Source organism: Patella vulgata, chromosome 9 (genome assembly GCF_932274485.2).
Source record: "Patella vulgata chromosome 9, xgPatVulg1.2, whole genome shotgun sequence".
Lineage (NCBI taxonomy): Eukaryota > Metazoa > Mollusca > Gastropoda > Patellidae > Patella > Patella vulgata.
The window spans coordinates 38,854,954-38,882,722 of NC_065887.2; the positions used below are offsets into that span (position 1 = coordinate 38,854,954).

The window sequence follows — 27,769 nt, forward strand, 5'->3', positions numbered from 1 at the left end:
TTTTTTTTTTTGCAAGAAACAGTTTCTCAGTACTATCAGATGCATAATGTTCTTTAACAGAAATGTCTTTAAAATGAATTATGGTTTCTTGTACAGTGCATGGTAGGAAAACTTTGCCCAGACAGCAGTGATTCAACATAGACTAGACTTCGAATCCAATCGCTACAGGGAAGGACCTTGGATTTTCGTTACATCTAGGCTTACATGCGGATCTAGGCTTACATGTGGCGCCACCCATGGCAAGTGACGACCAGGACTGACAAGCCTGAAGCTTCATCTTGATCAACACTAGGATTCAAACCCAGAAGTCTAATATCACAGACCCTTTAAGTCTGGAATTCTTTGCCATCAAAATATAAATAACTTACCGGCCCTTACTATCTGTTATATTAATTAATTTATCCCCTAGATTATCTAATAATAATTCGGTACATACATCATTACCATTTATCCTGAAAAACAAAATACAGAAATCAAATCGAGTTTAAAATCCTACTTTTCTGCTCCGGCTTGGTTAATGAAGATGGGCAGACACCATGCAATGTGCTATAGGTGAATTTTTTCTCGGACAGCTGTGCTATGGTCTACCCTTATATTGAATAGGGAGAGAAGTTTTACATGGACTAAGCCTGTTTCCCCAATTCCATTCAGACATCCTGAATAAAAATAGTCAATAAATAAATATAGAATTCCAACGTCAAGATTTCCTGTTATGTATATGCCATTGTGTACATGGGACCTCGGTTTTTCGTCCCATCCAAACAACTGTCCTCTGTCCCTTGCCAGGCCAATCGTCCAACAGCACTGACAAGAGGGAACAAAACTGGAACATTCAGATGAAATTTCTCAGCCAACACAGAGAGTGAACATGGGACATCCAGGTTGGCGAGTCAATGTCTTACTCACTGAGCCACCATGGTCCAGGAACAATTAGACCTTGTTCCTGGCCAAGCTCTCCGTCTTGCATCACTGACAAGTAAAATAAAGAATAAAATCAACTTACACAGAACAATGTAAAGATGAGAATTGTTTAGGTTCAGTACTTTTATAAACATCATGTTCTAATAATAACTCTACACAACTATCATGACCTAAAATATATAATACACAGAACACTTGATACCACATATAAACATAATCTAATAATAACTCTACACAACTATCATGACCTAAAATATATAATACACAGAACACCTGATAACACATACAGCTAATCTGTAAAGTAAATGTGGTTTAACATCTTGTAAAGACCTTATTTTGAGACTAACACATAGTGATTTATATTTAAATGAAAGGAGATGAAATGGGATTTAACGTCCTACTGTTCTGCTCCGAACTGGGCTAATGATGACGGTCATACGCCATACGAGGGAAATTTTGCCTGGACAGCGGCACTACAGCCTACTCTTGTATCAAATTCCAACTGTCAAGGGATCTTTTACGTGCACGCCAATGTGTACACCAGACTTCGGTTTTTCGTCCCATCTGAACAACTAGACAGCCGTCCTATATCACTGACAAGGGGGAACCACGCCGGAAAATCTGGATGAACTTTCACGACCAATGCAGGGATCGAACATCTGACCTCCAGGCCAGCGAGCCAGCGTCTTACCCACTTAGCAAGATTTATATTTAAAGGGGAGGGTTTAACGTCCACTTGACACAAACTACGTCATTTTGGGACTAACATATGGTTCAATTTTATTTCAATAATTTGATTGCGTGACGTAGGGGTCTTTAGCAGTGGGAGGAAATCGGAGGACATGGAGAAAACCAACAATGTTGGACAGGCTACCTTACTCCGTATTACGTACAACTGAGGAATCGAAAACACGCCAGTTGACTCAATGACAGACCTTATGATGCAACGGGCACGCGCAAACCATTAGGCCATTCAACCCCGCTGATACTAGAGAGAAGAGATTTAACATCCACCTAATAACTAACACAGATCATTAAGACGGAGATGTGATATCAAGCCCACACTTTCAATGACAGTAGACCTCCGCTTATACCCCCCAGATGAGTGTAAGAATATTTACCATTATAACAAGCAAAATGTAAAGGTGAAAATCCTTTAGCATCATCTAATCTTTCTGATGAACCCATCTAAAATATAAAACATAATAATAACAAGATTCAATCCTTCTATACCATAAACTAAGTCAAATTTGTTCCCATAAAAACACAAAAATGATTAAATCCGAGTTATTTCTAATTAGTAAAAGCTACGATTATAAAAGGTTTATTTGTGTACAAAGTTTCATAACAACATCTTCTGGAATATGCTGTGAAAACAAAAGCTATACAGAAGTAAAGATTCGGTGCATTTCAATATCGCATACATTACTTTCTTTGGACATGGTATTAGTTAAACAGAATACTACAGGTTTTTTTTCTCTAATTTTACTTAAATTATGTGATTACATATTTGACTTCAATAAATCATGATCAAATGCCAAAGAAATGTTGTAGAAGAAGTATATCACCGATCTGGATACTTACAAGAAGTAAAGAACCTAATAAACCAACATGACCACACATGGATGCCATATGAACCGGTGTACGACCTTTACCATCAGCCAAGGTCATATCAGCACCATGATGTAACAGAGCTTCAACACACTCTTCTTGACCATTAGCTGCCTGAAAAAAACATACAGATTAATCAATGAATATCATAACAAATTCATACAGGTGTTCAAATTAACTCTACAGATAGACAGCAGTTAAGTCATTTTTATTTGATAAGTAATGGGACCATGAAATCAATCCCCTGAACTGCTAAACTGACCAGAGGGGGGTAGTTGTAATAAGGGTTGCGATCTTCTCACAATTGATTCAGGGATTGTATGTGGTATGGGTAGTGTACCTTGTCTAACAGTGAGGATCACATCGGTTTACACCAAGAGCTAAAGAACCTCATTCCCAAATTCTGATGATAAATATGAACTTACTCCTCTGTGTAAAGCCGTCCTACTATCAATATCTCTAGCGTTAACTATAGCACCATTTCTAAACAGATATATCGTACAATCTACATGACCGTTGGCTACAGCTAACATCAGTGGTGTTCTGTTTAAATATCAATAATTATGTTATTACATATATACAAACAATAATATCCTATATACCATGAAATAGTAATATTAACCCCTTTAGCAGACGGGCAGATTGAAACAACTGCTTCCCCTAGCACCTCTTGCATCAGATATTAAATCATTTTCCTTTATCAAGCTGGTTTAACGCTTAAGTAACCCAGAGGTTTGAAGTCATAAAAACCACGTCATAGTGGCAATCTGTGATTAGGAGAAAATTTTTGTGTAGGCCTAGACAATATCATTTTATTATAATTTTTCAAGAAGAAACCGGACGATTTATAACTGTCAAAATGTCAAACAGGAAGTAAACAAACAAGTGAAAGTTGTCTGTTTAGCATTTTGCTAACCAGTTTTGTCGATAAAAGTCGCTGTGGGTACCCAACGGTAACAAAAGTCGACTTGGGTCAGCTAAGAGTTAACCCTTGCCTCACCCATGCATTCTGGTGTTGTAAATTAGTTAAGATAAAATCTTACCTATCATAAGCATCTGTACAATCAACTATGTTACTATCTTCACAAGTTTCTAACAGTAAATTTATACATTTAGTATTTCCATTTATTGCTAAAAAATACAAGGTATATCAATTATTAGATAACTTTAACTACAATTTGTCATTACAAACCAGATTTTATTACTGTATTATTAGAAAATACACTATGGTCAATCCTAATGTAACCTTTAGCAAACCTAAGTAAAGATAAAATATCCCTTTATTACAAGTCACATCATGGTCAATCTCCGCTTGCGAAATAAAATGAAATAGGGTTTTACATCCTACTGTTCTGCTCCGAACTGGGCTAATGAAGATGGGCATACACCATACAGTGTGCTATGAGGGAAATTTTGCCCAAACAGCAGAGCCACTGCCTACTCTTATATTGAATTCCAATTGCCAAGGGATCTTTTACGTGCACGTCAATGTGTACACAGGAACTTGGTTTATAGTCCTTCCGTCCTGCACCACTAACAAGGGGAAACTACGTCGGTAAAGCCCAATTAACGTTCTCCGCCAATGCGGGAATCGAACACGCAACCTACAGGCTAGCGAACCAGCGTCTTAAGCACCGTGGCCCCCTCCACTTGTGAAGACAAACAGCTCGAAAATAATTCTTACATATATCATCAAGACAAGAACATCAATATATATCCAGATCATTATATTTATGGATTAGTTTACTTAAATATACAAAAATCTGAATGTTTATCTTACCCGCTGCATGTAATGGTGTCCGTCTAGATATGTTGTCATGAACTAGTATTTTAGAACCATGCATTAATAACATTTCTACACAGTCTGTATTACCACTCCAACACGCTAAATCTAACATCGTTCGCCCTGTAAAAATAAATATATTATAACTTCAACATGCTAAATCTAACATTGTTCGCCCTGTAAAAATAAATATATTTTAACTCCTAAATCCAACACTTTTCGTCCTGTAATAATATTATAACTCCAACAATAATAATAATGACATAAATAATATAACTTTTTGGCAAATCAATTTAACTGACAAAAAGTTTTTTTTACAGAGATAAATAGAAAATATAGCAGGACAATGGGGGTCCTCACTAGAGATAAAGGGACATAATTTATAGGCGAGGCGGTCCCACGTGACCTCATTGTTTACCTTATAGCACAGTTTTCCTGTACATTCATTACGAACTTGTGTGTTGACAAACATTAGTGTTTGTCGTTAATATGGAATTTAATACCGATACGGTTCTCTTACCAGCGAGGACACCCATTCAAGTTGTAATCTTTTTGTCATTTACAGAATGCTAAATCTACTAGCAAGCGTTGCGTTTTGAACAACAAAACTTCTCTTGATTTTTTACAGCAGAAATGGGTTTTAAAGGAGCTAAATGGACACAAATAATATAAAAATGAAATATGAGTTATATAAACTGATTTACATTCTACTGTTTCTGTTTTTACTGTAATTTCTAATCAGTTGTGTTTGGCGAAATACGCGAAGAGTGCAAACTGAATGCCAGTTTTTGGCGTCTGGTTATTCCAGTCTACTTTGGTAGTCTTCCCTTGTGGGATATGTTTAGCATCGTTCATCCATCGCTTCATTACAAATGGCGCTTGAAAGCATTCTGGCATGCAATTCGTGTGACAAGTTTAACATTTTTAATGTATCTTAAATATTGGATACAAGAATCCCATCTTTTCACAGCATGATAACATCAATGTTGATTTAAACTGACCAATAAGTTGTGTTTACAATGTTGAAGACTGTGGATGAAACTGAGTTAAAGACTTAGCTACTTGAACATCTTTACACAGGTCATTTTGAGAGTAATATACTATTTTTGGGGTAGCAGTAAGGTGTGAAGGTAATTTTTTGAAGACAGCAGCATGGATTGTTTTACATTCACGGTCTATGTAAATAACGTGAGCAACAATGAGAGAAATGAAATGCGGTTTAACGTCCTACTGTTCTGCTCCTAACCTGGGCTAATGAAGACGGGCATACACCAAACAGTGTGGTATGAGGGAAATTTTGCCCGGGCAGCGGCGCTACGGCCTACTCTTATATCGAATTCCAACTGCCAAGGGATTTTTTACGTGCACGCCAATGTGTACACGGGACCTCGGTTTTTCGTCCCATCCAAACGACTAGACAGCTACAGCCTACTCTTATATCAAATTCCAACTACCAAGGGATCTTTTACGTGCACGCCAATGTGTACACGGGACCTCAGTTTTTCGTAGCATCCTAACGACTAGACAGCTGTCCTTGTCAGGCCCTCCATCCTGCATCACTGACAAGGGGAAACCACGCCGGAAAATCTGAATGAACTTTCTCGGCCAATGCAGGGTTCGAACACCCAACCTCGAGGCTAGCGAGCCAGCGTCTTACCCACTTAGCCACGTGATCCATCCAACAATGAGAGATTTATACAGAACTTGAAATGAAGTGTTGTATATTTTGTTACCTACCATTTATATCTTTAACATCAAGATTCATCATACTGTTCAACAAAACTCGGAGGGCGTCATTATGACCATTATACGCCTAAAATAACAATTCATAAATATCATTCAATGGTATGATGTATGAGGTAGGGTATGCTTAGTGTTTCTAGAACAAATGATACCACTTCTCACTTATTCTCAGGAAGTTTGATGAGCTCTGGAGAGAGAGAGAGAGAGAGAGAGGGTTTAATGTACATTCAACACAAACTAGGTCATTTTGGGACTAACATGGTTCAATTTAATTTCAATAATTCGCTTGAGTGTAGGGGTCTTTAGCAGTGGGAGGAAACCCGAGGACCTGGTCGATGAGCTGATGTTTGAATTATCATACTTTTGAAATAAAAAGAACTGCCTTTTAACATCTCAAACTAAAGACTTGGGCCATTTTGAGTTTTAAGTTTTCTATGATCATGTGTACAGTGTAAGGGAGAAGAATTTTGTAATATTGATGTAAAGTTTGGTAGCCCAAAGCATTGAGTGAAGCTTTGTCGAAAGCTTAAACGTAAGTTTTAAAGTATAAAATCGTGTATTACCGCTAAATGACCCGGGGAATATGGAGCACCACTTCTTAGTAGGTTTGTTGCTGAAAGATCTAAAAGCTGAAAAATAATTTAGCATAAATAAAATCATGAAAGAATGAGTTGAAAATTACGGTGGTCAAATATAAAATATCACGGTGAATTCCGTTATTAAATATTACAGTGAATTTCATTGAATATCAGAGTGAATTCTGTTCAATATTACAGTGAATTCTGTTCAATATTACAGTGAATTCCGTTCAATATTACAGTGAATTCCATTCAATATTACAGTGAATCCCGTTCAATATTACAGTGAAGTCAGTAAAATATTGATTACATACCATTTCTAAGGCAAGTTTATGGCCTTTTAAGGCAGCATAATGGACAGCGTTAAAACCATCATCATCCTTTATACCAGGCCGGGCATCATGACGTAACAATAATTCTACAACTCTATAAATATAAACAAAATATGATACTGACAGATGAAATAATAAAAAGACAAGTACACATCTATCAGTTGCTCTATCGTCAGTATGTAATGTTCCAAATCAATAAAAATACAATCAAGAAATACAGAAACCATATCTGCTAGTCTCGGTCACCCAGAACCTCCTAGTCTTCAACGTACGGAGGGTCTGGGACCTTTGTCAATATTTGACGAAAAGTTTCATTGCCCATGAGTAACCGGGAGTTGTTTTTTTTACGTAGTTGATTATCCAGTATCTTTGACCAAGTCCAGTAAGAGTTGCACCCCTTCCCACAATAAATCCCATAATTCTTGCATTATTATAAACAAACATGAATTGTGACGACGAATTAGGATTCATTAAAAAAACAAAGATATGGCCCATGAAGAGAGAAATTTAACAAAAAAAAATAATTAAGAGTGTTTGATATTGAAATAGCAATGGATTTTCTGAAATGGCATTCTTAAATTAAATTCAGGGGCATCGAAATCTTGTTTTAGGACTAGTTGTCTCACTTAAGACTTTGTTAATGATAATTTAAATAGAAGACTGGATAATCTAGCCAATGACCTATTATTCTCAAATGTTGACAACGCATCTAGACTAATAGTCGTAGAGTATTTTTCTGGATGATAGAGACTACAGTTCTTCCAGTCTCAGCAACAGATATGATAGAAGGGTTCCATAACAGAATTTTCAACTGTTCTCACTATCCCAACAAGATGGTTAAACTCCCAAATCACACAACAATTTATTAATTAATCTGGACGAGTATTTACCTGGCATCTGAATCCGCTGGTGCAGCATAATGTAATGGTGTACAACCTCTACTATCAGTCATATTAACAGTACTACCAGCATTGAGCAATAATAACACACATTGTTGATGTACATTAGCCGAAGCATAGTGAAGTGGACTTCTACAAAAACACAAACAAAAAAAACTTTTCAAGTCAACTATTCATTTTCAGACCTGGTTCATCTCTGATATATCTCAGTGATAACACATCTTACTGTCATTTGTTTGGGGTTTGGTGGCTACATCAGGGCTGTCTGAAGGCTAAAATTAGGTGTATGAAGGCAACATGAGCTGCAGAATAGCATAGGCTAGGTGCCATTCAACTACAACTTCTAGTTTCGGAGTTATATTACTTCCAGTTTCATGAGACTTCTATAAGGAAGAATGCATAATGCAAAATTAGAACTGGCAGTTCTCACTATATTAGTTAAAAACTAGATAATGTAAAGGGCATATGCTGAAAATTTCAGTCAAATTCCTCCACTCTGAACCAAGATATTAGCAACTGAATTTTAGGCCTAGATTCGATCATCATTACTAAAGTCAGTATGATAAAAAAAACAATCTCGATTTTCCATTTTTGGATTTAATCATCAATGAGCATTGAGCAGCAAATCAGATTCCAATCCAGTGAAAATCTGACACATAAGATGGCATCGTGGGTTGATTAAGCTCTTTTCATGTTAATAAATGCCTAATTAATAGTTTATATAACATTTCAAGCCTAAAGAAAGACCTGCAATAAGTAGATTTAGCTCTTGCATAATGTATATTTAATGAAGTGAGATTTAAACATGGAATAACATACTATTATGGGATAGAATTTACTAACCTTCCATTAGCATCTTGTATATTGACGTCACCTCCTTCATGTAAAACATACTCGACACAATCAGCTTTACTGTAAAATAATATATCATATATACTATAAAATAATATATCACCGTCTACTGCAATATAATATAATATAATATATCATACATAATGTTATAAGCTAGGAATTATTCTGTAAATCTGACCTTCGTCTTTTTGCCTTGAGAAATTTCAACACTTTATTGTATTGTAACTTAAAATAAAGTTATATCTCACCCACTACAAGCGGCCCCATGTAAACAACTTCTTCCAACATCATCTTGAGCGTTAATATTTAATTCAGGTAAAACCATACGAAACTTTCTAACACAATCTACGTAACCATTTAATGCTGCTACATGTATAGGCAACATACCATTGTGTCCTCGTCTGTAATAAATATTATTGTCAAGTGTCATACAGGATGCCATGTATGTTTATAAAAGATGTAGCATAACTTCTCTGCTATGCATGTTTATAAAAGATGTAGCATAACTTCTCTACAATGAGGGGGTTTGGATGGCCAAATGGTTAACGTGTGTGCGTTGTATCATAAGGTCCATCATTGAGTCAACTGACGTTGTTTCGATTCCTCGATTGTACGTGACAAGAAGTAGTGTCGACTGATTCATGGGTTTTTGCCGGGTAATCCCACTGCTAAAGACACTTACGCGCAAGCGATTTATTGAAATAAAATTGAACCATGCCTGTCCCAATATGACCTAGTTTGTCTCAAGTGGACATTAAACATCATTTTTCTGTCTTTGCAATGGTAACATTATCTATGCAGCAGAGGGTCTTGAACGTGCTGTCATCTGAAAACAAAGGACATAGATGTCTTTTGTTTAATTCAAACAGATTATATTGCCAACTTTATCCATTTGACAGATATCACACAGGACCGTGATTGAAGCCTGTACAATCTGAAACCTCAACACAATTTCCTTATCAGCCCCAAAGTGTCACTGCCAAAAAATGCCAAATGGGTTGACACATCCTGTGAATCCAGTAAGAGTCTGTGCTGACCGTCTACGACTACCCTGTGAAGATGGTGACAACATGTAATAATGTCTGTATCAAGTCCTATAAGAATCTGAGACATTAACATCAATCTGAAAATGATGAGATTCTGACCAACTTAATTTGATGAAAACAGAGATATTGTGTTTAAAATTAGGTCCACTCATAACAAACAAGGCCATTTCAGGACTAACACATAGTAAATTCTATTTCAATAATTTGCTTATGCATAGGGGTCTTTTGCAGTGTTAAGAAACTGGAGGACCTGGAGAAAACCCACCAGGTTTGGATGATGTAAAATGATGTAAAAGACAAACGTACCTCATTGGATCAGCACCATGTTCTAACAGACTGTTTATTAATAACTCATGACCGTATCTGGCTGCTATATGTAGCGCTGTATTACCCATTTTATCACATGCATCTATTTCAGCACCTAAAAACATCATTATATAAAAACACATGCTCATTAAACTGTGCGAATTTATCGACATCTTCTCTATATTTCAAATTTAAGGTCCACGGATTGTGCCAATTTTGAGATTTAATAGACTTCGCTAAAATTCTGAAGTCAAGTTTGAATTCTTTTAGCCAGTCATAATTAAAATTTGATTCACATTATTGGTAACAATGTTATCCGTTTTGTTGTCTTGAATATTTTAAAGTATGTAATAATGAAGAATCCCAGAGGCTTCAACCATTACAAGCTCATTTTTTCCATTTAAGTGTGTGGCTTCATGGAAACAATCATTAATATTAATAAATAATATATACAACTTTACCACTGATTCAAATAGCAAATTTTTAGATCACGGACAGCCAGATGCTTTGTCTTTGACATTTCTTGGGGTATTCAGCATCTTTTTCATGTGAGAAATTTGGTCTTGGAATTTAGAAAATTTGACAAAGAACAAATGGGCATAATTTTTTTTTAAAGAATAAATAAAATAATTAATAACTATCGCATAATTACAGATCAAGTTATTGAAGTCAGATGTGCATCTAATAACCTCATATTCTTACCCAGGTGTACCCTGTCTGTGAGACAGAAAAACCCTAATCTAAAACGATCAGCAACAGGGGTTAATTTACTACACTAACCCTTATCATTTCTATTTAGATGTGGTTGAGGCAATTTGATCCCTCATATTGAAATGTTACTGTTCATTACTATACTACATTTGTGATATTTACGCTTTCAGTAATTAAAATCAAAAGATCATTGATTTAACAAATGCAAGGGTTGGGTTATTGGAAATATGTATTTGGAAGATGAATCAATCTAATGACCACGTTCGGCTTAATAGTACCATAAGAATGATACAAGAACAAAAAGACTCAATCATCAACATCCTGCGCCTTTGTATACCAAAAACAATGTCAAATTTGTTTCCATGGAAACCAAAAGTCGATTAAATCCTAGAAATTTCTAATCAGTGAAAAGCGCAAAACTCTGATGTTTGTACAAGGACCCATAAAGATAATATGTTGATGGACTCGTACAGATATTATATTGAACAATTTATGGGATATGCTTCATGAGTGAAACAAAACCTCCCTTAATGTCCTTATGTGCAGGATAAAATAAAAGTAAGATACAGTTTTAAATGATATAGATGATATATATATATATGTATATATCTCACCATGCTCAAGTAATGTTTGGGCTCTAGTAAATCTACCATGCAGAGAGGTTAAATGTAACGGAGTTCGGCCATCTTCACACTGGAAACAAAATACAATTACAATCAAACAACATGCAACAAATTCCATTAATGTTAGACCTAATATTTTGTCTTCTATTGACAAGCTGTTAATAATTAGGAAAGGCATAAAATATGGGGGCATTGAAGACCTTTCCAGGTTGATAAAAAAAAGATTATTTGATCTGACGGATTTGACTTACAAAACCCACCATAGTCTTATGGTTTTGTGCCATGGTCCATTAGTTTTACTTTTATCAATCTATTTCAACTCTTATCTAGTAGGATGTTTAACCCTACTTGATTCATATCAACTATATCTTATTATTATTCTATTTCAACAGATGTTAAACCTACTTGATTCATATCAACTACATCTTATTATTATTCTAACTACCGCTATACCTTATTTCATTATTCATTTATTCTAACTATATTTTAAGTTTAAAATGCCCAGACCTTAATTGTTTTAAATGAAATATTAAATTATTATTTAATATCTTTATACATAATTTCTAATTCCTACTATATTTGATGTAAATATCTTTAATAATAGAGTTGATTGATAATCAGACCTGGGCTATTTTCTACATTTTTAAGGATATAAAGTTGGTGTGAAGTATAGTCGAATCAAAGTATTTTCTACATTTTACAGGGTATACGTTAGTGTGAAGTATAGTTGAATCATAATATTTTCTACATTTTACAGGGTATACGTTAGTGTGAAGTATAGTTGAATCAAAGTATTTTCTACATTTTACAGGGTATACGTTAGTGTGAAGTATAGTTGAATCATAGTATTTTCCGACATTCATCCATAGATAAGTTGAAGCTATAAGATAAAGTTTTCAACACCATGGTCATCTAGTATCGAGTGGCAGTAGTGTTATCAAAATCTATTTCTCTATTTTGAAATGAAAAATAATTATTTGCTGAATGCAAGACGCGTAACTATACATGTCGCCAAGTATAAGTAATTTAAGACAATGGGAAAACACTGAAAATATGGCTTGACGTGCGAGTAATATTTAGCGGACAATGGAGAAAACGTTTATTCTGGACATCAATTTCTTGACTTGTACCCATTATAAATTGATGTGGAGCATAAAACAAGGTTTTGACTTAGGCAGAGAAAAACACTGAAGTATACCTCGAAAATTACGTTAACATGCGACAATAAAATTCTAGGGAGTTAAGATTAAGATAAGGTATCAATATTTTAATATTAAATCACACAATAAAGGGGTTTTCAATCAGTAAGATGCATTTAATAAGTTATAATCGTATTATATTATTATATAATATAAACAAGGGCAATAACTCTTAATGCTGAAATAAACGTCAAGGATTAAACAATGATCATGCTCACTCCTTATCATCCTGTCTTGTCTCAACGTAGAATTTTTATTTACGATCAAATTTTATTATAAGTGAAAACATCCAAATATAGTTACCATCTGAAAAAAACACAGATCTTAATTTCGCTCTGTTTATTTTAAACTTTCGATAACCTCAACTCCTTATTGATCTAACTGGTTTACAAGATTGATGGCATGAGAAAGACAAAACTAACATTTGACTGAATGATATAAACTATTTATAGTAAACTTTTGTTTTATTCTCTGTACTACTCTATAGAATCACCCATAATTCAGTGTACACCTAGCCTAAATCTTGACTAAACAGACAATTTCATTGGTTAATATCTCATATCAAAGGGAACACAGGTTACTTAAAAATACTTTCAGATCCTATTATAAAAACTAAAATATCCAAATTTGAATTTAGAAAATGAAATGAAAGAAGATCTGTGTTTTAATCAGACTGATGTAGTCCATGTCCAAATAACTGGTAAAGGTGACAAATTTCACCTCAATATTTTTAAAATTTCATTTGGTGCAAATTATACATTTTTAACAATTTTCCCTTAGACCAACAAAGACCTGTTGAGATAATGATTCTAATTTACAATAAAACTTTAGATTGAGAGATATTGATATTCTAAAGACAAGACACATTGATACAATTCTTACATTGATACATTCTGAAAGAAAAACAACCATCGTTAGCATGGTGACTCTGGGAGGCCATCATGAACCCATTACTTGTGGTCAGATCTAATGATGATTCAACTATTTGAATATTCTTGGTGATCATTCAAACAGCAGTTAATACTCAATTCAAATGTTCAATTTGCCAAAGTTTTGAATCTTCGAATATTCTCTAATATTAACTGAGTATTTATAAAATGGATATATAGAAAAACGAATATTAGGACGATTAGGCACCCAAGAGTCGCTTTGTCAGCCAGAGGCGATGTATTTTCAATATTGACAGACATAAGGCTATCTAAAATAAATTCTATGTTTCTCAAGACACCATCGCTCCTCTTCAGAAGTTCCTATATCCTCACAACAAATGAGAACAGTCTAAGAAACATAAAATATATTTTAGACGGCCTAGTTATATTAATTCACACTCCATGCTTCAATCTCTACAAGATTCATGACTTACTCTTTTTTTTCTTACGATTACAAACATCATTTCTCATATTACACTGAAATTTGGATTCATTCATTAATAAAACCTTTACCTCATCCAAGGTACAAACAACCAGTTATTTTAAAAATATTACTAAAGTCTTTGATCATCATGTGAGTGATTTGAATCTCTTGTAAACTACAATCTCTGAAAGGATTATCAGTCTAACCAGGGTTCTGTTCAGTATTTATGAAGATGAATTGAGAGTAGACAGTATATGATGTGCAGATGAAAAATTTACTCTAATTGGACTCTCGACGAAGAAAAACTTTCCTGTTAGCTTCAAATAATTTGTGAATGGTAGATTTCCTCTCCGATATAAACTTACCTGTATTTTTGTGTTCCCCCCTTCCGTGACGAGAATTTCCAGACAGATTGCTCCATGAGTTGATGCCGCAGCGTAATGAATAGGTGTCTGAAATAGAATGAAGGCTGAGAGTTACAAATAGATCTAAAATCTGGACTCAACAATAGATCTTCAATACATTGAAACATGAGGGTTTTACATCCTAGTGTTTTACATCAACTCCACTAATCGAGCTAGGAGAGAAATTCTGTCCGTATTTTTGTGTTTTCACATAGTCTTTATCGAATTCTGACTATCAAGGGCTCTTTTACGTTTAAGCCAACGAGTGGACCCTGTTTTGCCTCCTATCTAAGTGACCTGGGGCCTGTTTCACAAAATTTTAACTAAGATAAAATCCAAATTTTAGTAATTTGATTGGATAATATTTGAATGATTTTAGTGCTTAACCAAGTATCTACTAAAATTTGGATTTTATCTTTAGTTAAGATTTCGAGAAACAGGGCCCAGGTTTTTAAGCTAGCGCTATACCCACAGAGTTATCATTGATTGCAACTGGTAAAATAAGTTAAAACTAGACTTACCAAACCTTTATAATTAACAGCATTTACGCTGGCATCATACTGTAACAATTTATTTACAACTAAATCTTGTCCGTTTAGACAAGCAACATGTAGAGCTGTATTGCCGTAAGAATCAATAGCATCGGCCTCAACTCCCAACTCTAACAATAAACAAACAACTGAGACTTGACCACTAGCAGAAGCAGCATGGAGAGGTGTGTATGACTGAAAAATTCACAAAAACAATTAAACAATGGGGGAAGATATTGCTGCTTGATTATCAGTCTTGTTCCGAATTGCAATCAAATAACATGGAAATCAGACTTGTCACAGTTCTGTCTGTCCTGAAAACAGATGTGGTGCGAGTAGAATAGTGATGTCATCAAAATTATCAACAACCTGGCTAATGAAGATGGAAATATGCAATAAAAGTGTGTTATGAGAAAATTTTGTCGGAGAGCTGCATTTCTGCAAACTCCTCATTAAATTTCAACTGTAAAGGGTTCTTTCATGTGCACGCCAATGTGTAAATGGACCCCAATTTTTAATTTCATCCAAGCAACTAGAAGCCTAGCCTTTTGTTCTGCACCAATGACAAGAGGAATTGGAATGAAATAGGGTTTAAGGCCCTACTGTTCTGCTCTGACTGAGCTAATGAAGACCAGCAAAAGCCATACAGTGTTCTATGAGAGAAATCTTCCCCAGACACAGTGCTACGGCCTACTCTTATAATGAATTCCAACTGCCAAGGGATCTTTTACATGCACAAAATGTGTACACGAGACCTCAGTTTTTCGATCCATTTAAACAACCATACATTGTTCCTTGCAAGACCCACTGTTTGTGTACAACTGACCAGAGGGAACCATGATGGAAAATCCTTTTAAACTCTCTCGGGCAACGCAGGGATCGAACATGGGACCTCCAGGTCTTGCTCACCTAGCCACCATGGCTCCTGAGGGATGGAAACACCAGGCTGGAAATACGAGAAGTGGTATCAGGCATTCTAGAAAGAATAATCGTAAGATTCTATTTGTTACCTTTTTATCTCTACAGTTTAATTCTGCTCCGTTTTCTACTAAAACCCGGACAACATCTTCATGGCCCATATAAGCCGCCCAATGAATAGCTCTTCTGTCTTTCTTATCGAAGGCATTGATTGTAGCTCCATTAGTTAATAACAACTCCACCATCTAGAATATATCAACAAATCATTTAAAGATCCATTATGTAAGATTTAGATAGGAACTGACAGTTCTCGCTATAATTAAATTAATCACAATGATCGGATGGTCTAGAGAGTTGATTATGGGCTTGTCATGTGAATAAATGTCTATTTAATAATTTACATAACATTTGAGACAAAATGAAAGACCTGCAATAGGCAACTTTAGCTCAAACTACCGTAAATGTATTTTTAACCAAAAGGTAGGTTGCCTGGCAACAAAAACATTCTGAGCAGCAGTCAAGTCATCCAAGGTATTGAACTTTACAAAAGCACTAGCTTCTTAAACATACATTATGCAAGAGCTAAATCTGTCTATTGCAAGTCTTTATTTAGGCTTCAGATGTTATAGAAATTATTAATTAGACCTTTATTTACATGACAAGCTCAAAATCAGCTCTGTAGATCCTCGGATGACTTGTTACAGCTTGGATTTAAACAGTCGTTCATTTAAAATCAAATCAAGAAATGGCCTGACCAAGCCAACGTTTACTGTTAGTCACCGACGTCAATACTGGAAACCGATGATGAAAGGCCTACCAAGCGAGGGTACCATAGCCCTTGAGAATGTTACTTGATAATTGAGAATATGTGGGTGGAGTTATCGTCTGTCAATCAAACGATCGACAATTCTCGCAGATGGTGCGGACACAGTTGATGCCTATTTCTAGTCCAAACTTCCAACAGTCACAACTCCATTCATAATAAAGTAATTTTGAATATTTTCTTTTTATCATCTATTTTTGAATTATTATAGCAAGAATGGCCAACTCTTTATTAAACTCTTAACTAATGTATCTTTAAGGGTGTTTAATATGGAAAAAATCTACCTTAACATAGATATTTAACAAAAAATCTACCTTAACATAGATATTTAACAAAAAACTAATGCAGCCTAAGGAAAAATTCTCACTGTCCTACCAAATAGCCCTCCAATTGATTATAGAGGGGATATGCTACCAAATAACTCTCCAAAAGATTCTAGAGGGGATATGCTCTTGTACGTACTGTGATGCTTAGTGATTTTTTGTACGATCTACTCAATTATTATCCAGTAAAATTTCAACTGGAATAGGCTGCATGCAATCTGATTAAAACACAGATCCTATTTCCTTTTTTACAGTTCAAAATTTTGTTTTACTTGTCTTTAGTACACTAAGATCTGGAAGAGTTCTTATATGACCAACATTCTGGATGATGCGAGAGATTAGCCAATGAAACGTTCTGTTAAAACGAGTTTTGGGCGCAAGGTGCACAGAACTGTGGGTAACCCACTAGAAACATCAACGCCGATTGGTTAATCAAATGTCATGACGTTATGGGGTCAAAAGCCAGTCATATGACCCCTGGCGCGACATTCCACTACAACCGGTCATATCTTCATGTAGTAGAGGCCATCAAAGTATTAAAAAAAATGCAACGAAATATAGATCTGTATTCTAATCAGATTGATGCTGCTTAGTAAATAAAGTTTTTATAAAAGAGAGAGAAATGGTGTTTAATATCCACTCGGGACTAAAGTTTTTATAAAGAAAAATTAGAATCACAAGTAAAACTGTAGTATAATAGAAAAGATCTGAAACTTAAGGACATTTTTGTCAGACATATTCTAAAACAATATCGACAGACGACAGTTAGACTTCATTTTCATCTAACTTTAAATAGTTTTACCTCTTTATGACCATTAAAAGCTGCGTGATGTAGACTTGTTCGACCAGCTCTATCAGACACGTTGATATTGGTCATCATAGGAATAATAAATTCTGCACATTTTACAGCTGAATTAGCGGCTGCCACATGTAATGGTGTCTGCCAGTTTTTATCCCTGGCGTTGACGTCTGCATTATGACGTAACAATGTTTCTACTCCTTCCTGAATTCAAAAGGAACAGAAATTAATTTTTAACACAAAACTAAAGTTCTGCGGTCTAAACTTTAATGGATTGTTTTCATTCAGTGACATAATAAATTAAAGCCAATCTTTTAAATACTAAAACATGGATTTTTTTTTTTTTTTTAACTATTATAGCGAGAACTGTCAGCTCATTATCTAATCTTACCTAAGAACTTGTTTTAAAAAAAACATGAATTGGGATGGAGTTGAAAGTGGTAAATTTCATTTCTATAGTTAAGTGTGCAGTGTAAAGGTGAAAATTTTGCTTGGACAGGAGCATTCGCTGTCTACATGTACATGTACTAGTCTTTCAATTCCAACTGTCAAGGATTCTTTTTCATTAAAGACAATATGTGTATATGGAGACAGAGAGAAAAATGGAGTTTAACATCCACTCAACACAGAATGGGTAACTTTGGGACTAACATATGGTTCAATTTTACTTCAATAATTTGTTTTTAGCATATGGCCGAATCCCAAGAACCTGGAAAAGATCCAAAAGCTTGGACAAGCGACCATACTCCTTGTCAATCTAAACCATGCCACTCAACTCATTTTCCTTGTCAGTGAGAGAAATGGGGTTCAACGTCCGCTGGACACTTCGGGACTAACATATGGTTCAATTGTACTCCAATAATTTGCTTGCACATTGGGGTCTCTAGCAGTGGGAGGAAACCGGAGAAAACCCATGAGGTTAGACAGGCGACCCTACTCCTCGTCACGCATATGCAGGGAATCAAAACCATGCCAATTGACTCAATGACAGACATTTTGATCTATAGAACATGCGTTAAACCATTCGTCCCCTGAAAGGTATGGGAAAATCACGAATAGGAAAATGCTATCAAGCACTCCTGACCCTCCTTTATTTTGTAAAATCGATCGAGAGAGAGAAATGGGGTTTATCGTCGACTCGACACAAACTAGGACATTTCAGGACTAACATATGGTTTAATTTTATTTCAATAATTCGCTTGCGCATAGGGGTCTTTAGCAGTGGGAGGAAACCGGAGGACCCTATCAAGCACTCCTGACCCTCCTTTATTTTGTAAAATCGAGAGAGAGAGAGAGAGAGAGAGAGAGAGAAATGGGGTTTATGATCCACTCAACACAAACTAGGTCATTTCGGGACTAACATGGTTTAATTTTATTTCAATAATTCGCTTCCGCATAGGGGTCTTTAGCCGTGGGAGGAAACCGGAGGACCTGGAGAAAACCCATGAGGTTGGACAGGCGACCCTACTCCTTGTCACGTACAACCGGGGATTCGAAACCACGCCAGTCGACTCAATGACTTTATGATACAGCGCGCGCACGCTAACCATTCAGCCACCCAACCCCCCTTGTAAAATGAAGACTTGTACTTACATCAGATTTGGAACCACAACCACGATGTAACGGAGTCAGCCATTTATTATCTTTAGCGTTAACTCGAGCACCACTGAGTATCAATAGGTCAGATATTTCTGATTCACCACAGTACGCGGCTGCATGTAACGGGCTTCTCTTCTCTTCATCCTATGTACAAAAAAAAATACAAAAATTCAACATAACTTATTTATTTTTCCACGAGGCATATCAAACATGACCATAGGGGTGATAATATAAAGTTACATGATAATAAGAATGATCAGTCTCTTGAGGAAATGAAATGAAATGAAATGGGGTTTAACGTCCTACTGTTCTGCTCCTATACTGGGCTAATGAAGACGGGCATATGCCATACTGTGTTCTATGAGGGAAATTTTATTCCAATATATACACAGGACCTCGGTTTTTCCTCCCATCCGAACGACTAGACAGCTGTCCTTGTCAGGCCCTCCATCCTGCATCACTGACAAGGGGGAACCACGCCGGAAAATCTGGATGAACTTTCTCGGCCAATGCAGGGATCGAACACCCGACCTCCAGGCTAGCGAGCCAGCGTCATACCCACTTAGCCACGTGATCCCCAGTCTCTTGAGAATAACTAGGTTTATTTCCAATGGGATCCTTGTTGTTTTTGATGGGCCTCTTTTTACTCCAATAGAACCCAAGCCAGGAGATTATCTATCTAGATATTTTAGATTTATTCTCTATAAATGTAGTGATAAACAACCCGAAAAGAGAATGTTGCTACAATGTATGTTGTCTACGTAACTGCTCACTATTAATTCCTACGCTGGTTACCCAGGAATCTAGTGTAAAAGTCTTTCTCTTCCTTTCCCTTTTTGCCCCTTTTCCATGGTGAATTTTGTTCACTTTTTGGTGAAGAATCGAAGAAAAAGATTTGAATATACATTTTCTGCCAGGTTTCAGTGAATATTCATGATTTTGAGGCGAAGGATAAGAGAGTTAAGAGGTTGGGCAGACAGTTGCATGTTTACTTCCAATTCTATGCTACTTCCAGTTTGTGTATCTCAAGATTTTCATGGAAAACCTCATACACGTACATGCTTTTTGAGCATCTGTGGCAGAAAGCGTTCATCCCCACAAAATTTTGGAAAAAAATGAATCTTTAGAAGAAACGAGAATTAACATTATGTGGTCAATGAGGAAATTAATGGTGTACGGTGTCCAACTAGTATTCAACAATCCATTGTTACAAATACATGTACATTAACATGATTTATTGAGTAATAGGTAATTTTGATTCCAATTTAGTACGAGATCCAATTTGGAAAACCTGTAAGCTTATGGTAGACGATTTTGGGTGCATTGGGGCCGAACGGATTATCTTGATTCACATTTAGTATGAGATCCAATTTGGAAACCCTTTAAGCTTATGATAAGACAATTTTGGGTGCATTGAGGCCAAAGATCTATTACCTGATAGTTGACGTCTTCCTTTTTATACAATAACGCTCGCACTTCATCAGGATCACCGTGGAAACATGCCTGAACCAATGGAGGCTGAAAATAGTCATATATCATATGACAGTCTGCTTATAATTAATAATTCAAAAGCTAAATTTCAAGGGAGATTATCCATGCAACTTGTGTATTTTTTTTTAAAGAAGTACCAAGGGATCATCACAAAATTTCAACACGCGTCTAAACGAATAACCCCCGGACCTCTGTTGGTGAGTTGAACATAACTGTGGAGAGAAAATGATAAATGAAATGTTAATTCACAAATGAAAATATGTCAACATTTTCTTCTTACTCTGTCGGAACAGATGGCCAGGTGAGCCGAGATCAATCTATGGGTTATCCGTTTGAACGTAAGTGTTGAATTTTAGCGACTGTCTCTAATATCGTCTAAAACTACACAATGTACAATGTACAGGTATATTGTAAAAAAAAGGAATTAATCCAATTTTGAAGGAGGTTGACATAAATTCTAATGTACAGATAACCTTTTGTGAATTTGTTAATTTAATGATACAGAAATGCGTATTGAAAATGAAAGCGAATCAAGTGAAGTCTAATGTGCATCAAGTGAAGTCTAATGCAACTCAAGTGAAGTCTAATGCAACTCAAATGGAGTTTAACGTGACTCAAATGGAGTTTAATGTCTCGGTAACACAACTTTGGTCATTTTGAGTTCATTTCTATTTCTAAGCTGATGTGAGAATATTGCCCGGAGAGCAACGGACCAGCATACTTTTATTTCGTTTCCAACTTTCTTTTATGTGTACATCAATTTTGGACTTCAGTTTCCGTCGAATCTGAACTAGATACCCTTTTCGTTATCAGTCCCATACCCTGCACACCTTACAAGTGAAACTTGACTTGAAAAATCTGGAAGGTATTTTGCGATCCATGCTATACAAATAAAACAAATTGTTAATAAGTTTAAATTCTTTCAGCCATTACAAATCTAATCAAAATATGAGCTACATGTACATATTTCAACTTGGATTATCCAAAGCAAAAATAAAATTAATTGAAATTAACTAATATTTAATAGTAAATAAAGCAATAAGAGAATCTACAGATTTCTAGAATTCTGAAAATGGGCCCCCAAAAGATTTCAAATTTGGTCATTTGAATTTAAATCAACTATTTGAATAGCATCTAAATAATTGACGACTTAGAATATTTGAACAGTATTCCCGAAACATGTACATGTACGTAACAAAATATTTTTGATGACACAATTCCATCGGAGGTCTCTAATTTTTTTTATTTGTTGTGATTCGACTCCACAATTGTATCCCAAAAATAGAACCATACGTCCTTTAAGGTTGTAGAATGTACAGCAGACTAATCTCAAATTAATATAAGTGATAAATTCATTTTCCTTCAGTTGGTCAGTCCACTGAATCTAAAGACACGATTAAGAAAAGTTTGTTCTTGGACCGAGACGACAGCATGATACTACTTTTTGACCCAAATTAGACACAAAATTAAATTATTTTTTGATAATCAAATTTTCTGTAAATAACGTTTCGATTCGTACAAGGTACATGTTGGTTAGATATTGGTTAATCTGGAGCAGACCAATCACAATCTGCACATTATGGAAATAGTCCTCATAAATACTAAGTGGTAAAAACAACGGCAAATTAAACAGACACAAAAGTGTTGGTTTAATTCGATTGTAAATGTTTAGTCAGTCGATGGTGTGTTAATATAACTATTAAATACACAGATACATGTATTAAACTCTCATTTAACAGCTTTCAACTCAAGGAAATACTTAATTTACCCATAAATAATTGTATAGTAGTGGGTCACAGTGGGTGTAATTATGTGACTTGTTATAGTTAAATAATCTTGACCTTTGACCATCAATAAATCCTATTACACATTTACATTCTATACACAAAGAAAAAAGTTCAGCACCCTACATGTACATGTAGTGTATGTATTTTTCACAATGACTTGTCTTACAAGATTTGGCACTGAACCCCTGATAATATGACCGCAGAAAAACAAATGTCATTTGCAAGACTATATCTTTGACAATAAGAAAACATAAAGAGTTTATCCAATTTTTCTGATTTTATTCATCATTATGACAAAAATTCCAAGATGCTATATTTGAGCCAGAAAGTAGTCACAATAAGTATAAAGGTGCAGAGTCAGAAACACAATTCAACATCGTGATTGAAGATAAAAAATGTCATTTAGATTCCACAGATGACGTTGATGACACAAATCATCAATAGTGGGTTGGTAACCCTGCTGTGTTTTCTTATCGTCAAAGATCTATTCTTGCAAACCACATTTGTTTTTTCGAGATTATGTTTTCAAGGTTTTGCCAAAACTCTAAGACAAGTCATTGTGAAAAATACATAGGGTGCTTAACCATTTTATATACATATTAAGACTGTTACCTGGTATTTATACTGTTACATCTTACAACCCTTTCAAGATAAAGGCCTTCTTTATTTCATCATCTTAGGCCTATGATTTAATATTTATTTATTTATTTATACCCTAACCTCAACTACTTTAGTACTTTCATTCATATACATTCTTTTAATCAATTCTAAAATTGATTGGGATATTTTTATTCCCACTGTTTTACTGACCAATTAACAATAAACTGAATATTATTAATCAGTATTCTATAAATCTATTATATTGAAAAATACAATGTATATTATTCGAGTTTCAAACCCGAGGCCTGTCTCACTAATTCACCTAGGGGTGATGATTTTCCGTGATCGCGGAAAAAACGCGGAATTGTCCACTCAAAACGGAATTTGAAATCTCACACGGAAAAAGACGGAAAAGCCGATATTTGCTGATACTAAACACAAACTCAAAATAATTTTGCAGTTATCCAAGTATTTTATCTTTTTATTCATAAAAATCGGAAATATTGAATGATATCGCGTGGTTTTGTTACTGTCTATTTTAGTATTTCGCTACTTTCATTTCATCATTTAGGAATCATAATTTTAATCGAAACGAAAACCCGTCTTTCATGTATCCCATTATAAAATTACTCTGTAGTTTAACTTGAATTAAACATTGTAATGTATATATATGTCTTTAAAAAAACTTCTGTCACTTCATAAAAGTAAAAATCGTTTCATTTACTTCTTATTTTACTGCCGGGCTCGTGACTCGTGTTTATCCGCATTAACCACGTGACATCAGAAATATACCGTAGCCTTGTGAATCCAGCCCTTATTCTCGAAGAAACGGTAGTAACTACGAAGATGTCTGGATAAATCGCGACTACACCTAGCAGCTGAGAAACATGACTTCGTCTGCTAAAAAGATGAAACGAGCTCACAAGATGTAATTTTCTGTTATTTAATTCGGGAAACAGGTTTAAAGAATAACTAGTCATTGAACATTACAAGTCATTCACAATTCAACATTTGTTATCATTGGTTTAAAATGATCCGTTTTGTAATAAAAGGCATTTTAAGATGTTTTATTCATTTATTCATAAAATAACATTTTATCTCGAAAAAACGGAATATGGTCAGCTCTGAAACGGAAAATAACGGAATTAAAAATACTTAAAACGGAATTTGCTATTTTCTGAAACGGAAAATCATCACCCCTATTCACCCCTCATGCCGTCTTCATTAAAACAGTTTATGCAAAAAGTAGTCTAGTCTAAGACCTGGATCAAGCATTTTCATTTAAAGGATGTAAGTCGCTAATATTTGGGACCTAGAAATTGACACAAATGGGTCGCAACGCATACAATAATGTAATATGAATGTATATAAATTAATTTACATTCAATCGTTTCTTTTTTACTGTAATTTCTAATCAATTAGGTTCGGCGACATACGCCAGTATTCTCAATCGAAATTTCAATCCCTAGCTTCTGGTTATTCCAGTCTACGCCGATAGTATTTATTGGGCATGCTCTCCAGACAAGACTATAGCGTCACCGTTTGACAAGACTTGTGGAATATATCCCTAGCCTCGTTTTTCGAGTCCTTATTACAAATAGCTCTGAAACGCATTATGGTACGATTCACGTACCAATTGTAAAATGTTTATTTTGTCTTAAATATTGGATATCAGAAGCCCATCTTTTCCCGGTAAGATCACAACATCAATGTTGATTTAAACCGACAAATAATTTGTGTTTTCAATGTCGAAGATTTTGGATGATATTGAGTTAGAGACTTACATGTAGCTACTTTAAACACAGAAATTGAACTATTCTTACTATAGTTTACATGTACATATTTAGTTTTTAAGACAAACCATCACTGAGAAATATATGCTTTAACTTTTAATCAATGAATCATTGATTCAATATTTTATAATTATGTGTAAAATCTTTTGATAACTAGATATTGCCCAAAATATCCAGTTTAATGAGTTAGTGAGACAACCTATGGGTTTGAATTGAGAGAATTATTATATTGGTAATATTTAGCTTCTCAACATAAGTACAGAAGACTACATGCAGGGCAAAATCTAGAATTACTTTAAAACTCATTACCAAGGCTTTGAAACTATATTTTGGCTTCAAGAATTGTGGATATTTTACATATCTCAAAGCACTATAAAAAAAACATTGAGTGGTTTCAACCATTACTTTGATTTGTATACCTGGTATCGTCACAACATATTATACTATTAAAACTCAAATAGCAGGACTCCAGATTCACATTTTAAAGGTCATGTAAGTTTTCACTGTGATAATCTTTGTATTTAAAAAAATTTATAAATATATCATTCATTACCTGTAGTTACAGTAAATAGGTGTACAATTATTAATTACCTTTGCCCAAAGATGGAGTATTTCTGCATTATGCATAAGAAAGTTGTTAGAGCTACACCTACACCCCTTCAGCTAGAAACAGGAGATAACAAGGTGGAAAGGATGATGGATGATGGGTTATAATGATAATAATACATGTACATTGTTAAAATATGTTATTAAAAAATCAATGACAGATTCGTTAGAAATAATTAATACAAAATATTGTTTATTGATGAGGGGCGGGGGGGATTTCGTGCTAATCAAAGAGAGTTACAAGTTGCAGGTTCATCCCCAGTTAGATTTTTTAAATAAATGGAAACTAATATCTACAATGGCATGATGTATAGATAGAGAAAAACAAGATGTTTATCTAACTATTAATAGTAGCCTATAATAGGATCAAAAGACAAGCCTGAAAATAGGGCACCTGTCACAAATAAAGGTTTGTCAGGCACAATCCCTCTGGTGCCTATCATTATATCCAATAAATGTGTGTCATTATTGATATTCAGATATGTTATATCCATCCAGCACAAACATGTAGTCCAGACCTGTGTATACAGCAAGTAACTACATGTACATGTATCTTAAAACTATTACTATACTATAGCAGTACTTGGTAATAACGTCTACATATATGTCAATAGGAATTATACTAAATAAAAAAAATATTAGATTCCATGAAGTTTTGCCAACATCCATAATCACACACACACTGACTAACACCTTCATTAAAATAAAATCAGTCTAATAATATTGAACCTGGGAGCAGAGTAAATCATAGATGAAGGGAATAGATATGTACATGTACCACTTCAATATCTCTTTCTCATTTATAAATTTGAACTGTTTTAGCAAATCCCTATTAATTTTACACGCAAAAAGTAATTTCAAAATACTACATGTATTTACAGACTTCAAAATAGTGATAAAATAAAGATAATTCAAAAGGTTAGGAATTATTTTTCTACTTCCTTCATTTTTTTTTTTAACTTCTACGATTCCTTAAAATAGCTTTCAACAGTATCTCTGATGTCACAGATGAGATGCATGGACATATATGGAAATTGAAATTCTGTGCGCGGCGCAGATGCTCCAAAAAATACGCTTGACTGTCTTCATGAGTCATTAAGCTACAATAAGACTTTGACTTGATATCATTGTAATTTGTGTAAATCATGACTTAAGCTTACATTTGTATGAACTGAAATCAGTTTGCAGTTTTATGTTGCATAATTTTTTTCAGACAGGTCCACATATAAGAATCTTTTCTCCATTGATCCACAGACCTTTCAGCGATGCGCAAATTGAAATAGCATGTATCGTAATAAGGATCAGTTAAATAATCAAAGCCAGTTTAAAGAATTTGGAGAATAAGCTGAATTTAAATTTCCATATTGCACATGGTTGATGTTAGAATTTCTGGGATGTAGAAAGCAGGGGGTACATGTAGTTATAAAATCAAATCTTTGGCTTAAAGTTAAACGCCAAATGTTCTGACTATTTTCATGATAATAAAAATCTTATCTAGAATCCACATCCCCGAAATCAAAACTTGTAATGATGTGATATGCCAGAATGTCATTTCATAAAAATGAACTTTCACGTGTCGTCTGACAGGTGGGTTATCAATTTCTAACTTCAAACATCAAAAACAGAGATATAATATATTTCTAGATCTATTTGAGTTAGTGCTCGAAGATGTTAAAAGAAGTCAAGTCTAATTTTGACGATGTGATGATAGAATTAAAAGCGTTGAGTCAGGAGTCAAGTGTGGTGAGTTGGATCTATTTTTATTGCACGAAAACACCTGGTTGAATAGACCCCCTGAAACGAGCTATACATTCATATTCACCTGATCCTCCAATTGCTGTAGCATTAACCCTCCCAACTTCATTGAAATTTGTCGATCTTTCACGCTAACAATAAAGTTTTGTTCACATTTCGTTAGTTTTTGAAGACACGGGAAAACTTGTTACTCCTTTACCGCCATGACAGTATGCACGGGAAATGGTTGGTGTATTTATAGGACACAATTCCTACGCGGGTTACCCGTAGTGCAAGAGTTATTTATAGTCTTTCTCCCCCTTTCCCTCTTTTAGCATGGCGCATTTTGTTGACTTTTGGACGTAGAATCGAAGAAAAATGTTTGAATATACATTTTCTGTCAGG

The 27,769-nt window shown here is 34.9% G+C and overlaps 1 protein-coding gene across 1 annotated transcript; it reads right to left on the bottom strand.

The window, feature by feature from the left end:
• Nucleotides 1-647: 647 nt before the first annotated feature.
• LOC126807735 (serine/threonine-protein phosphatase 6 regulatory ankyrin repeat subunit A) lies at nt 648-27,589 on the bottom strand. The gene is made up of 22 exons (XM_056103296.1): nt 27,453-27,589; nt 20,788-20,871; nt 19,348-19,497; nt 17,758-17,958; nt 15,902-16,054; nt 14,883-15,086; nt 14,323-14,409; nt 11,397-11,475; nt 10,072-10,186; nt 8,968-9,120; nt 8,711-8,779; nt 7,859-7,999; nt 6,951-7,062; nt 6,622-6,687; nt 6,053-6,128; nt 4,313-4,438; nt 3,576-3,663; nt 2,958-3,075; nt 2,506-2,646; nt 2,043-2,109; nt 1,108-1,169; nt 648-656 (listed from the first exon to the last, which is right to left on the bottom strand). The coding sequence occupies exons 1-22, from the start codon at nt 27,492-27,494 to the stop codon at nt 648-650; spliced, it is 2,343 nt and encodes a 780-aa protein (XP_055959271.1). The 5' UTR covers nt 27,495-27,589.
• Nucleotides 27,590-27,769: the final 180 nt, after the last annotated feature.